Consider the following 14,090-nt stretch of genomic DNA (forward strand, 5'->3'; position numbering starts at 1 on the left):
TGCACACTTCAAGAGTGAATTTTGTTATGTGGATTTTATCTTAATCAAAGCAAAAACAAAAATGAGGGAAGTACCCCTCCTCCACTTTGAGGTGGATGAGAGAGGTTCAACTCCTGCAAAGGCAATCATTATCTCCAACCTCTCAATGGACTCCTTTTAATTGGCAAATATTGAGCGAACCTATCTCAGTCTGTCTTGCACCAGGTTGTCTAGCATCTATATCTCAACTTCATTGAATCCTAATAACCAGCAATGAGGTGGGCTTGGATATGATAATCCAAGCTGAGGGAAGGGCAGGGCCAGGACTGAGGACCAGAGTCATGACACTGAAGTCTGCACTCTTGACAGCTGTGTACCAGACACATGCTTATCCCATTTCCTATGGTTTCCTAAAGACCAGAAGACAGCTAGGATGATTATTCCAGGTGCTGTTCAAACGAACCTAAGAATCCTGATTTCAGGGTTGATTTGTAGTAATGGTTATGAGGTTCTGGATAAACAGGCATTCATTCATTGTGGTGTTTTAGTATAAAAAACAGTGTTTGGCAGAGGACTGTTCCTTGATAGACATGAGGGGCTGGCAATCATTGGGTGGTGTAAGATGCCTGCCCCTATCTCCACTGAGAGGAGTGTGGCCACAGACAACGTGGCTGCACAGAGACTCCTGGTTGTGAGAGCACATCCAAAGGGTAGGGCTGGGGAAGTCATACAATATTGCTCTCAAGGACACCTGTCCTTTTCATCCTTTCCCTCTTATTGTCTTTCCATGGGTTGGAACAGTCATTGATCCAGGGGAGCCACTTCCTCAAGAAGCAAGTCCTTTAGCCACAAATATTTAAATATTTAATAAAAAACCAAACTTTTTTGGGGGGGGGGGAAGTGTGGGGAAACAAGGAGAAAGAGGCCATTTTTAGTGAAAAACAGGAAGCTTCATTGAACATTCTATTGCATGCTGAGCTGTTTTCAATCACCCAAGAGGTTACAAGCTGGTGGAAAGATGATTAAAAAAAGTCTTTACCATGAATCTGCTCACATCTTGGTACTCCTCGCTGTTTTGTAAGGAATGTGCCCCACAGAGTTGAACTACCATGGGAAGTGTGGGTTGCTGTGAGGTTACACAGACACTTGGGGGTCCATGTTGGTGGTCCATGAAGTTTTTTATGGGTGCTTTTTAAATTTTGATTTGGAGGGGTACTTGAGAAATATGAAATAAGCACAAGTGAAGATGTTGGGTGGAGATGCAGGGAGAAGTGCCTGTAACAGATGGCAAAATTGGAAAAGCATGTGGGGCCCAGTTTATGGAGGGCTTTGGATGCCAAGCTTGAAGAATATTCAAAGGGAAGCAAATTTTGAAGCAGAGGGTATTAAATTAGCAAAATTATTTTAGCAGAATGAAAAAGATTGGAAGTTACAGTCAGGGCAGTTAGTTAGGAAGCTATTAAAAGCAATCAGGTGATTCAATGGACCAGGACCTGAAAGGAAGCATGATGAACAACTCCGGAGATTGGAGGGGAAAGGAATTGATAGGTACAAGCTGTGACAACTGAGGGATGAGGGATTTCGATGACTAGGTTGAAAGTGATCCTGTTAAGGAAGAAACAAGTAACAGTAGGTAGAGACGCAAGATGAAGTTCTGGTATTAACTTTGAGGTACCAGAAAGATTATCCTGGGGATAGGGTCTGACAAAAAGGAGTGGTTGAGGTTGACCAGAGAGAATTGGACAAGAACTTTAAGTAGAATTATAGTATCCATCCAAGATCTGGATGGTATACATCCAACTGAAAAAGGAAGAGTAGCAGCCAAATTAAGTTCAAGGTGTTGGCAAGGTTAAACAGTTCATACTGGCAATTGAGAAGGTTGTGAGTATTCTTCAGGAGAGCATTTTCAGTGGCACAAAAATGGATTAGCAGCATTTCTCACAATGAGACACCTACATCAAAATCTTGCAGTGTTTAACAAACGCGAACCTACTAGATTTGAACAGGGAAGGGGGAAAAGTCTTGGGACTTGGAATTTAACAGTCTTCCCCAGGAAATTCTTTATAGACTAGTAACACAGAGTAGAAGATGAGAGGGAGCAAACAGAAGTTTCTTTTTAATTCTTTGGTGGCTCACGGAAGGGGTGGGAAGGGTAGATGATCAAGAAGCTGGTAGAGGTTAAAAAAAAAAATGTATATGTATATATATGAGGGGGGGAGGGAGGGAGAGAATGTGTGTGTTGTGAGAGAGAGCGAGCAGATAAGGGGATCAAGACTACAAATAAAGTAGTCTTAGGAAAACAATCCTTCTAAGAAACTGTTACGAAATTCTTGAGAAAAACCCAAAATGGGGGCTGAAATCCCAGCAGTTGTGTTCTTATGGGAACAGGGAGTGATGTTGCTATGTCACAACCAATGAATGAATATCAGCAAGTTCAGTTTGAAGCCTCATTTTCAAGGTTTTGTTTTTGTTTTTTGGATATTTATCTCCCTACACAGGTATGCATCCCAAAATAAAGCTAGGGAAGCTGTAGTTGTATTTTATCACACAATTAACAAACCTAGGAGAGCAGTATATAGGGTGAGGAAATGCAACTCATTTGCTGAAGCTGCCAGGCTCCAGAAGAGTTTGGCAGCAGGTTGTATTTTTATGTTGCATGTTTTAAATTTTCTAAAATAATAAAATGTAAAAGAAAGTTTCTATTTCATTTGGAAAGCTAATTATTTTAGTTTATGGTTCATTTTTCCCCCCAGAGCTTCCTGCAGACTGTGGGCTGATTCACAGATAACCAAAATATGTAAGAGTGTACAGACAAAAAAGTACTTTAATAATAAGACATTTAGGGTAGAAGTAGTCATTATAGTCAAAATTTCTGTTTTCCTCTTCCTTGAGATACTGTTCAATGGCATTCTAGTAAACAGTAGGGAACAGGAGGCAACGGTAAGAGAGGTGGTAACATACCCAGGGTAATTACTAAGAGAGTGAGAGCAGCTAGTATGGACAACCAATGACTTTTTCTCTTAAAATATTTTTAAGGGTAGGTTTATTTTGAACTGTTTGTTAAAAGTCTATTTGATGTGAATTCTATATCTGATAACCTATACTCAATTACCATTCACAAACTTCATACAGATATGTTAATACATTTATAGAACTTCAATACTGTGATAATAGAACTTGAGAACTGAAGAGCACACATTTCTTCACGAATTTATTATATAAAATGCCCCCAGAGTATTTGATTTCTCTCCTCCTTTCATTATACACAAGCACATGGATGAGACGCTCTTTAAGATGACTGTAGTATCATGAGAGTCCCTTGCATCAAGGTAGTGTACATACCTTAACAGTGTTCTAAAGGCTGGCCCAGAAAACAACAACAACAACAACAAAAAAGTTACCTTATCACAAGATGGAAAGCACTATTTTCTTTTTCCTCTAAATTATGATGAAAAATGTCACTGTTTTATTTAGCATTATGGTACATAACAGATCTGTCTCAATTACTAAAATAATTAAAATAATCCTGAAAGACATCCTTTTTCCCCTCCAGTGATTTGAAAAGCTGTATTTTTCCTGCCAATTTCAAACAAATCATCAGGTTGATCTATCGTAGTCTGTTAAAACAATCATCAAAGCACAAGCTCAGCACATTAGCTGTATGTAGCTTGTAGTAAAAGGATATATCCATATGTCTCTCCTTAGTTAAAAATACATAATCCTTTTATTTTATATTGCAATAAAAGAAATTAACATCACAGACACAGAAGACTAGAAAGGGGAAACTACTTACTTCTGAATGTCCAGTAATTTAAACCTATTTGTACTTTTCCACAGTACATGAAAGTAATATTTAACACTTCCTTTTTGAAGTAAAACTTAATCTTTGGGGATATACAATGTAAATAGGACTTAAGAGTAATAGTTCCACTCATTTCCAGGTCTGCTTAATGTATGATTAAGTAAAACAAGGCACAATAGCCATCCTTTCCATTATGTTGCAACACTGATCATGTGCCTTGATAAAATGGCTGATTAGACAAGATGATGGCAACATGAAGGGAAGACTTTGGATTGTCTATTTAAAATGCAGGTAATAAGTAATTAATAAAAAATTTATTTTAAGTGCACTTTCACATGCTTTGCGTTTATAATAAACAAACTTCCTAGCTTTCTTGCAACAGGCTTGACTACCATTTCTTTTGGCCAAATGCACTTTTCCCCAGTAAACTTAAAACAACAACAATAACAACAACAACAATAACAACAACAACAAAATAATCCCTGTCCTTTCATAAACTAAGAAAGAGGATTGGCTACTGAAACAGTTCATTCCAAGACACATGAAGACGACATACTGTGGCATGAGTTGTTTTTAATTTGTTGTGCTGTTACTAAAGTAAAGTTCTGAGGGCTGCAGTTAAAACATTCCAAGTTCTCCCTTCCATCTTTATTGATTTCAAGATTTTGCACAGAAAACTCTTTGGGGACTAGAACAGCAGCAATTGCATCACACTGTTTTCAAGACTTCAAGTTTCAAAGCAAATTGTTTAAAAAAAAAAAAAAACAACACAGTTCCTGATTTGAGTTAGATACAGGGACGAAAATAGCACATACTTGAAGGTTACACAGTCTACAAATGGTGGCAATATTTTCCTTGGGAGAGTAGTTTTGTTGGTATATATTTTTTAAATACTCAAAAAGGCTCAACCTCAAGCAGTAATAAACACAAGCAAAAGTGATTTAACCCTTAAAATAAATATTCAGAAAAACCTCTCTGTACATACAAGTGAAAGAATAAGTAACACTTTCACGCAAAAAAAAAAAAAAAAAAAAAAAAAACAATAATAATAAAGGATTTGTTCATATAAGTAGCTGAAATCTGCTGTTCCAGCCCACATATCCCCAATAAAGAAGGGAGGCACAGACATAGGTGACTACTGTGGTTCACTATCTTACAGCCTTTTTGTACTGGGACACTATCACCACCAATTTTATCCTTCTTGTTATATTTATTAAAATTTTAAATTTCTTTTTCTTTTCCTTTTTTCTTTTTTTCATTTTTCTTTCTTTTCTTTTTTTTTTTTTTTTTTTACAGCATGCCAAATCCTTTGGCGTAAGTGATGGCCTTCAACAATCTTTCTTTAAGTTTTTCTTTGCTTGAATATTCCGGCAGTAAAAGGACATTAAAGCAAGTATGAGATGTAGGTAACCTAAATAGAGAGAAGGAGGGAAAATAGGAAAATAAATCGTGGACAATGTGCTCAGTATTAAAAAATCCTACTTTTAGATGGTATGTATAGTTGAGATGGTTTGCAATGCAGAGTACAATCAATGCAACTCATAAACTTTGTTTTTCCTGTGCAACTACCAAATATCAGTTTGTTTTTATCTTACCTATTATTCAATACTAATGATGATAAAGATGATGACTGATGATAACATATTGTATCCACCGAGTTATGACATACCAGATACTGTTTTAGGTACTCAACTGTTAGATCTAACTAAATCTTCTCACAATAAACCTATCATTATCCCCACTACAGAGTTGACATCACTGAGAAGTTAATTTACTCTAGGATGGAGACAATACTCAAACCTGGTTTTCAAGATTTCAAAGTCTGTGTTCTTTAATGCCAGTTACACATATTCTTGGCAGTATGATTATATAAATGACTTAATAACAAATATAAATAAATTTACATTAAAGCCATTATACATCAAATAATGTGGAATACTAATAGAAATATTTCTATACATTTAAACCCTTAAATATGCTACTATTCATGTATGATCCTTACTCAACAAAAACATTAACTTACACAATGAAGAGAGAAAATTAAATATCAAGATTATGAAATTGGATTCAAATGTTAAGAAATCTAGTGCTGAACAATTTTCTGAGCCTCAATTTAACCATTCTGAAATAGATTACACAATACAGCTTTTACAATTAAAAAAATTCTGAACTAAAAACTGATTATCAATTTGCAAAATTCCAAAAGAAGTGAGTCCTGTAACAGTTTTGAAGTAGGCCAGTGTTTTAAAAATTTCAAACAGCAGCAGCAAAATATTCTCTGAACTACTAGTTCATGTGATTTGGAGAGTTCCACATAAAACTGTAAAAGTACTCAGAAGCTCCTGGACAGCTCCCATGTGTGTGATATGGAATGTAAGGTTTTTGGTATATAGTCACAACTTAATAATTACCTTTCTGTGTCTGGGCCATTTTTGGCTATAATCATCTTTAATTTTCCTAGTCCGCCCACAGGTGCTCTGTCTGTGCCTGTTGTAAACTGCAAGAAAAGTCTTTTCTGCTCATCTGTAAATGAATGAACGATTTCCCAGAACTCCCTAATGAGAAAAGACAGAATACTGATTTTAGTTTAGCATTCATTTATAACTAGTACTAGTATGAGTTTACGATTTATTAAAACACGGAGATAACTTGGAAGTTAGTATCAGAAACCCTAGACATTCATTCCTGCTCATCAAGGATCTACAAATTACTAATGCAAATTTATCTTACCAAAACACTTTTTAAAAGCATAGTTAGTTCATGGCAACATTATCTAGAACAGGAAAAACTGGTAAACTGAAGTGTCCAAATAACAAGAAATAATTATGTAAACTATGGTATATTCATACTATATAATCAGTAACAAACAAAATACAAAATACAAAACCCAAATCCTGTAAAGTGAAAATATGAGATTTTGGGGGGAAAAGGTGATACAGATTAAGGACAAAAAACCCCCCCCAAAAACAAAAAAACAAAAAACACACATACATGCCTAAGAGTAGTAATACAAAAGCATACATTTTATATATAAACCAGAACACTTGTGATCTTGTTTGCTATGAAGTGGGGATAGGGGATAATTCTGATATTTCTGCTATATGTAATGATTTAGTCCCTGGCATTCCTAAAATCTATGTGATAAAAGTCATGTTGTTATAATGATGCTTGTTATACTCACTCTAAAAACAAAATGCAGTTCATTAAGAGCAATCTTGGCATGAGTGTCTGAATAATGAGGTATCCATAAATTTAACATATGCACTAATCCTCAGCTAAAAAAAATTCAAGATTTTAGAAAAAAATTTAAAAATGTTAATTGGTCAAAGAATACATTTTAGTATTTATTTGAAAAGCTCTTTCCAGAATCTTGGCAGAGAACATCACACTTCTACATGTGTAAACAATTTCTATTATTAAAATGTGGGAATTTTTGTTGGTGCAATACCAATACTTCTGACAGGGTTAGCAGCTTTATTAGACTTCCTGGCTCTCCTTCAATGTCTTCCCACTTCTTTTCCCTGACATTCTAACATCCTCCTCAGTTCCTGCAAACCTCCCATTCACCTAGAGAAAACAATAAAGAACTACATCATAACAACAGGAAATTAGACATGGAACTTGTAGGTTCATCTTTCACAGGAAGAACTAAAATCATTCCACAGTCTAGGTCAATCTTATTGGGTGGCTGACAAGAAAAAGTAAGTCTCCTGTGGCTCAGAGCTCTCTATCAGGGCAGAATAGCTCCCCAGCAAATGGGTGGTAATCAAGTCTTCTCACACTGTAGGAGTGCTCTGAAGCCTAACTGAACCAGCCACACCTGAAAAGGATAGAAGGGTACCCTGACCAGTCTGTCTACATTAGTTACTTATTTGGTTCTTTCTAGAATTTAAAATTAGAATTTAAAATATTGGGGTTACTATCAGTTTACATAATGAAAACACTGAACAAAATTTCTCTCTTCCTTTAGGTGTTTTGTTCTATACTAAAATTCCGAATGCAACTATTTAGAAAACTGAAAAAAAGCTTCTGCATTTCTACATAAGTGGTAGCTTCATGGATCACATCCCATTTACATCTCCTAAAACCTACTCAGATCAAAAAGGAGAGAAAATCCGATAAAAAACACCCATAACCTAAGCTTAGATTAAAACTAGGAAAACAGAGTGGCAAACTCCCAACTGACATATAAGTTGGGAGTATGAACACCTGAGCCCAAACTAGCAGAGTCCTACAAGAGCAATATGGAAGACAAGGGTGTGCAGAATAATATGGGTTAGAGTTCACCCCTGAAAGGCAGAGCCCCACCCCAAGAGTGAACTACTAAGGAAAGGTAAGAGCACTGGCAACGGGGTGGCTAAAAGGGTGGGCCTTGGAAAAGTACCAGGGTAGAAATGACAGGTAGGCATGATGCCTGAAAGTGATGGGGGGAGCACTTTGGGAGACAGAGGTGTCCCTTGAAAGTAGCTTCTGGCAGTTATAAAGGAATGGAAGTAGCTAATGAAAGAGGCCCTAATTAAACAAGATGGAACTGAAGAATCAGAAGGTGCTAGGCCACATAACCACATATTAAAGAAATTGCTGTTACCATAACAACAGAAGAGAGGACCATTCAATCAAGAGACCACTAACTCCACCCAAACTTCTCCCCACTCTATCATGAGATCTACTAATAGCAGGTCCATAAAAACTCAACCAATAGAAATATAAATGGGAGAAACAGAATTCCAAAATCCAAATAAAGATATTATGAAACAAGTCTGGCAAATAAATAAGAAGCTAAACTGTCTAGCAGAAAAAAGTATACTTGAAAAATTCAGTCATGAAGAATGGAAAACCTGTAATTCCCATATTCCAGCATGAAGAGAAAATGCAACAGCAGATAGAAAAGAACACCAATTATCACAAATACAAAACTCAGAAATGAACAAACCTGAAACATAAATGAGAATACTCAAATATACTCAAGAAATATGCAAAATAAATTTGGAAACAGAAGGTTAACTTACAAGATGACCAAAAGAAAGGCAGTATGACCAAAATTTCTAGTAGGGACATAGAGATCAGAAACAAAAGAACAAGAAAAACATATATATATATTTGGAACATATATATGGAATAATCCATGTATGAGATGATTCACTGTGACATTACTTCTCATAGCAAAAGACTGGAAATAAACACTATGTCCATGAATATTAATAATCTATACTGCTTTCACACAATGACAGTATTCAGCCATACAAAAGAACACGGAAGATATCTCTACACTGATACGATTTCCAGGATATAATGAAAAATATTTCCTCGCTCTGTCCCCCGGAAAAAGTCTGCATGCACTAACATTTAGTAACAAAGGTCATACCTTGTACCCCAAACTGACTTTTAAAGATGCCATTTCCCCCAATAATTTCTTATAAAAAAGGCTTATTTCAAGCCTAGAGTTAAAAATGCTCAAGGTGAGCTAAAAATTTCAAAATGTAAAATGAAGTGATGTTAAAAGCATACCAAGACTAATCAGTTTGAGTATTACTAAGAATAATGACTGTGAATCACACTCAATATATAAAAATCCATGAGTTCAAAATATTCAGAAAGAGGCAAAAAACCCCCCCAAAAAACTAACTAAAATCCAAACTCAACTGTCACTATTGAAATTATTACATTAACTCCTGGGCGCCTGGGTGGCTCAGTTGGTTAAGCGACTGCCTTCGGCTCAGGTCATGATCCTGGAGTCCCAGGATCGAGTCCCGCATCGGGCTCCCTGCTTGGCAGGGAGTCTGCTTCTCCCTCTGACCCTCCCCCCTCTCATGCTCTCTGTCTCTCATTCTCTCTCTCAAATAAATAAATAAAATCTTTAAAAAATAAAAAAATAAAAAAAAATAAATTATTACATTAACTCCTTATTCTAAAATATTTAATTACATTTTATTGTGCCTTTTCAGTAAAACTGTTTTACACAGTAATCAAATAGCAACCACTGATGAGGAAAAAGAACAGCAGGTATATGTAGAATGAACAGAAGAAATTTTTTTTCCAAATCACCATTTTGCAATCCCCAGGGAAACAATGGATTCAGGTAAGGATATTAATAGATACAAAAAATCAGAAGAAACACAGATTAAGAGGTTTGGGGAAGATGATGGTGGCAGTGATAGTTATTTTGTTTTTGCTTTTCTTTTCAATCTCCCTAATCTCTCCCATAAAACCAGAGCTAATTGGATGGGAAAATGGAAGACCTATAGATAACACCTTCAAAACTAGGTGACAAGATATCCCCCCACAAATCCTTCCATGTAAATGAAGAGGAACACACCACTGATAGCTAGAATACGTGGTTGGTACCTTTGTCAGTGGGTGAGGATGCAAAAGGAAGGCAACTGGGTTTCTTACAGTCCTGGGAACAAAGGAACCTCAAAACCACCAACCCACTGGAAAGCACAGGCCAATTTGAAAAGACAGCTAAAAGAGTTATTCAATTTGTAGGCAAATGCAAAGGGATCATGATATAGTAAAGGCTCTGGGCCCGTAAAGCTCTTGAACACCAAAATTCCCTTTTAAAACTGAGGAGAAACTGCTGGAAATAAGGTCCAAATCCACCAAATCAAGAATAAAAAGGCCAAGAAAAACTCAAATAAATATGGGAAAGGAGAGTAGAATAGGCAGTTTCAGAAAACACAAGGCTATATATATGTACATTTTTAAAAAATCATTTTGCAAAAACAAAAACAAAATGCACAGAGCTTTCCTGAAGCATGAAAAAGCTGCCCTGGCCTATCTCTCCCTCTTCCAAATGTGAGAAAACTCATCTCACTTAAAAAAAAAAAAAAAAAAAAAGGGCACAACAGAAAAAGATCACAAACACTAAAAGAGTTACTAGAGAGGAATAATACGTGTGCGTGCGCATAAGAATGATGTCTCTATAGAGAATAAAATTACACCGAGAGATCTGCCAACAAAACATGAAAATTGTAACAAATTTCAAATGAAGCTAAAAATTTTTAAATAATAGTAGAGGCTATGAAAGGACAACTAAGTCAGAAACAGAAAAATTCAGAACAAGGGTAATTAAAAGGAAAGATTTTGGAAGATATGACAGAACTAAGGGATAACTGGAAATAAAAAGAAAATAAATCACGTCAAATTGAGGGAACTAAAACTAATCTAGAGTAACCATAGGACAAATTAAGCACAATGATAATATTACAGAAACAGAAGATAAAAAACTTAAATTGAATCAGGAAGAAAAGAAGCCATGCCTGAGAGTCTCCTTCTCAACCCAGAGACACAGCTGGCAGGGCATTTCTGCCACAAATGGTGCTGGCCTGGTAAGTGCTGCCCTTCTTGTGGAGCCTCAGAGTCCCTCCTAGCCCAGAGACACCGAATGGCCATCAGCACCAGCAAGGGGATCCTGCCACAACAGGCACAGAGCCCAGGAAGAGCTCTCCAGCCCCATGGGCTTGAGACACCATGCAACTCCGCCTGTAGAAGCTGTTCATTTCACCTCCCTCAAGCAACACCATCATGGACCACAGGGAGCCCCCATGGAAGGAGATAAAGCAGAGCAGAATAGTGCCAAAGGCTCTGAAAGCTAAATTTGTTACTGGAACTACAACCCACAAAAAGTATGCCAGAACCTGCATGCTACACTTGAATAGGATGACTGCCTGCTAAAGTAAAAAAGTGTAAACAGGACCCAGAATCTCCTAATGGACACAATGCCCAGGACACAATCCAAAACTACAACACAAAGGAAAGAAAATCAAGTGTTGTCAACACTGGGATGAATAAGATGTTGGAACTGGGGCGCCTGGGTAGCTCAGTCGGTTAAGCATCTGCCTTCAGCTCAGGTCATGATCTCAGGGTCCTGGGATTGAGCCCCACATCGGGCTCTCTGCTCAGAGGGGAGTCTGCTTCTCCCTCTCCCTCTGTGCTCTCTCTCTCTCAAATAAATAAAATCTTAAAAAAAAAATAAGATGTTGGAATTATCTGACAAGGATTTTAATGCAGTCATCATAAAAATGATTCTACAATTTTAAGTTCTATTGTTTCACAAATGAAACAATAGAAAATCTCAGGAAAGAAACAGAAGTTACAATAAAAAAAGAGCCAAATATAAATTATAGAACTGAAAAACAGAGGAAGAGAAATATACTGGATGGGCTCAACAGTAAAGATGACAGAGGATAAAAAACTGAACAAGAGAGAAAGCTGGAAAACAAAACAAAAACAAAAAAACCCCAGAGTCTCAGGTACTTGTGAAACAATGACAAATGACTGAATAGGCCCAGAAAGAAAGGAGAGAGAGTGGGGCTGAAAAAGTATTTGAAGAAACAATGGCCGAAAACTTTCCATGTTGGGCAAAAAAAAACCCACAACTTCAAGAAGCTGAACAAACCCCAAATGGCAAAAACAAAACTACTCTTCAGGAATAAAGGGGAAATAAAGATATCACCAGACAAAGGAAAACTAAAAGAATTTGTCCATTAGCAGACCTGTCTTTGCAGAATGACTAAAAGGAGTAATAAAAGATGGGACTCTTAAAGCAAATGGAAAGAACGGAAATAGTAGAAATATAGGTATATACAGCAGACTACCATCATCATGAATTTTGTAAATCCTATGTGATGACTGATACAAAATTATAATAGCATTAATATTCAAGACAATATTTAAAAGTGGGGAATGAAACCTAAATGGAAGCAAGGTTTCCACACTTCACTGGAAGAGGTGTTGATCCACTTTCACATATGTACACAGCAACCAGGAAGAACACTATACTGAAAAATACAACCCAAAAAACACTAAAAATAAATCTAGGGTATCCTTAAAAAAATGTCTGAATAACTAACCCATGGAAGGCAAAAAGAGAGAAATAAGCAATCATAAAAAAGAGAGAAACAGAAAATATATAATGGTAGACATAAACCCTAACATATCAATAATTACCTTAAATATGAACTGCCTAAATATACCAATTACAAGGCAGACTGAGAGTGGATGGGAAAAAAAAAAAAAAGACTCAACCATAAGCTGTTTCTAAGAAATTCATTTCAAATTCAGCAAGACAGGTTGAAAGTAAAACAACGAAAAAGATATCATGCAAACATTTAAAAAAAAAACCAAGAAGGTTATATACATATTAGATTCAGAGCAAAGAAAATTACAAATCATAAAGAGGGACCTTATGTAATGATAAAAAGACATGACGACTCCAAATGGGTATGTACAAAAAAAAAAAAAAAAGGTATGTACCAAATGACAGAGCCTCAAAATACATGAAGCAAAACCTGACAGAGATAAAAGGTGAAGGAGAGAAGTATCAGAAGAGACCTACAGAAATATGCTCAGCTGATTTTTGACATATGTGAAAAAGTAATTCACTGGAGGAAAGAGAAAGTACTATATCTAGACTATGCAAAGAACTCTCAAACTCAACAGTAAAAAACAATCAAGTGCACTCTTGGCATTTACCAGAGAAATGAAAATTTGTGTTTACCTAAAAAACTGTGCATGATTATTCATAGCAATTTTATTCAGAACAGCTCCAAACTAGGAACAAGCATGAAGTCTTTCAACAGGCAAATGGTTAAAAAGACTGGTGAATCCACATCAAGGAATAAATACTACTCAGCAATAAAAAGAAACAAACTATTGATAAGTGGAAAAAATGTGGGTAACTCTCAAGGCTGAGTCAAAAAAGCCAATCTGACATATTATATGTGATTCACTTAATACAACATTCTTGAAATGACAAAATTAAGAAATCGAGAACAGGTGGGTGGTTGTCAGGGGTTAGGGACTAGAGTAGGGATAGAGATAGGGTAAAGGTATGGGTATATAGGTGTGACTGACTATAAAAGAGCAACAGGAGGAATCCTTGTAGCGATAGAATTTTTCTGTATCTTGACTGCAACCTACAATATCCTGTGATATTGTACTAATGTTTTATAAAAATTTGCCAGTGAGGGAAAAATGGTAAAGTGTTTACATAGGGTCTCTGTGTGATTTCTTACAACCGTATGCCAATCTATAATTATTTCACAATAAAAAGTTTAATTAAAAAAAAGTGTTAAAGAAGATTAACAGATCAGATGAGTAGATTTTGGAGGAAAGAAAATCAGCAGAGACAGAGAGGCAACATCACATAATGATAAAGGATCAATCCACCAAAAGACATACTGAGGCTTAAAGTATATGTAGCAATCAAAAGTAATCTTCAAAATACATATAAAAACTGATAGAGCTGAAAGGAGGAATGGACACATCCACCATTATGAAGCATTCAACATCCTTCTCTCTGAGCAAC

General features: G+C 36.2%; 1 protein-coding gene across 7 annotated transcripts in view; it reads right to left on the minus strand.

Annotated features, from left to right (window-relative positions):
- Positions 1–2,785: 2,785 nt before the first annotated feature.
- The window catches only part of UBE3A (ubiquitin protein ligase E3A), a 99,193-nt gene continuing 87,888 nt past the window's right edge, over positions 2,786–14,090 (minus strand). For all 7 annotated transcript variants that reach the window (XM_078078996.1, XM_036070949.2, XM_036070940.2 and 4 more), the window contains 2 exons: positions 6,193–6,336; positions 2,786–5,192 (listed from right to left, as the gene is read on the minus strand). In XM_078078996.1, coding sequence (XP_077935122.1) covers positions 5,072–5,192; positions 6,193–6,336 — 265 coding nt within the window. In that variant the 3' untranslated portion in view covers positions 2,786–5,071. The remainder of the gene's footprint in view (positions 5,193–6,192; positions 6,337–14,090) is intronic.

Source organism: Halichoerus grypus, chromosome 8, assembly GCF_964656455.1.
Source record: "Halichoerus grypus chromosome 8, mHalGry1.hap1.1, whole genome shotgun sequence".
NCBI classification, from domain to species: Eukaryota; Metazoa; Chordata; class Mammalia; order Carnivora; family Phocidae; genus Halichoerus; species Halichoerus grypus.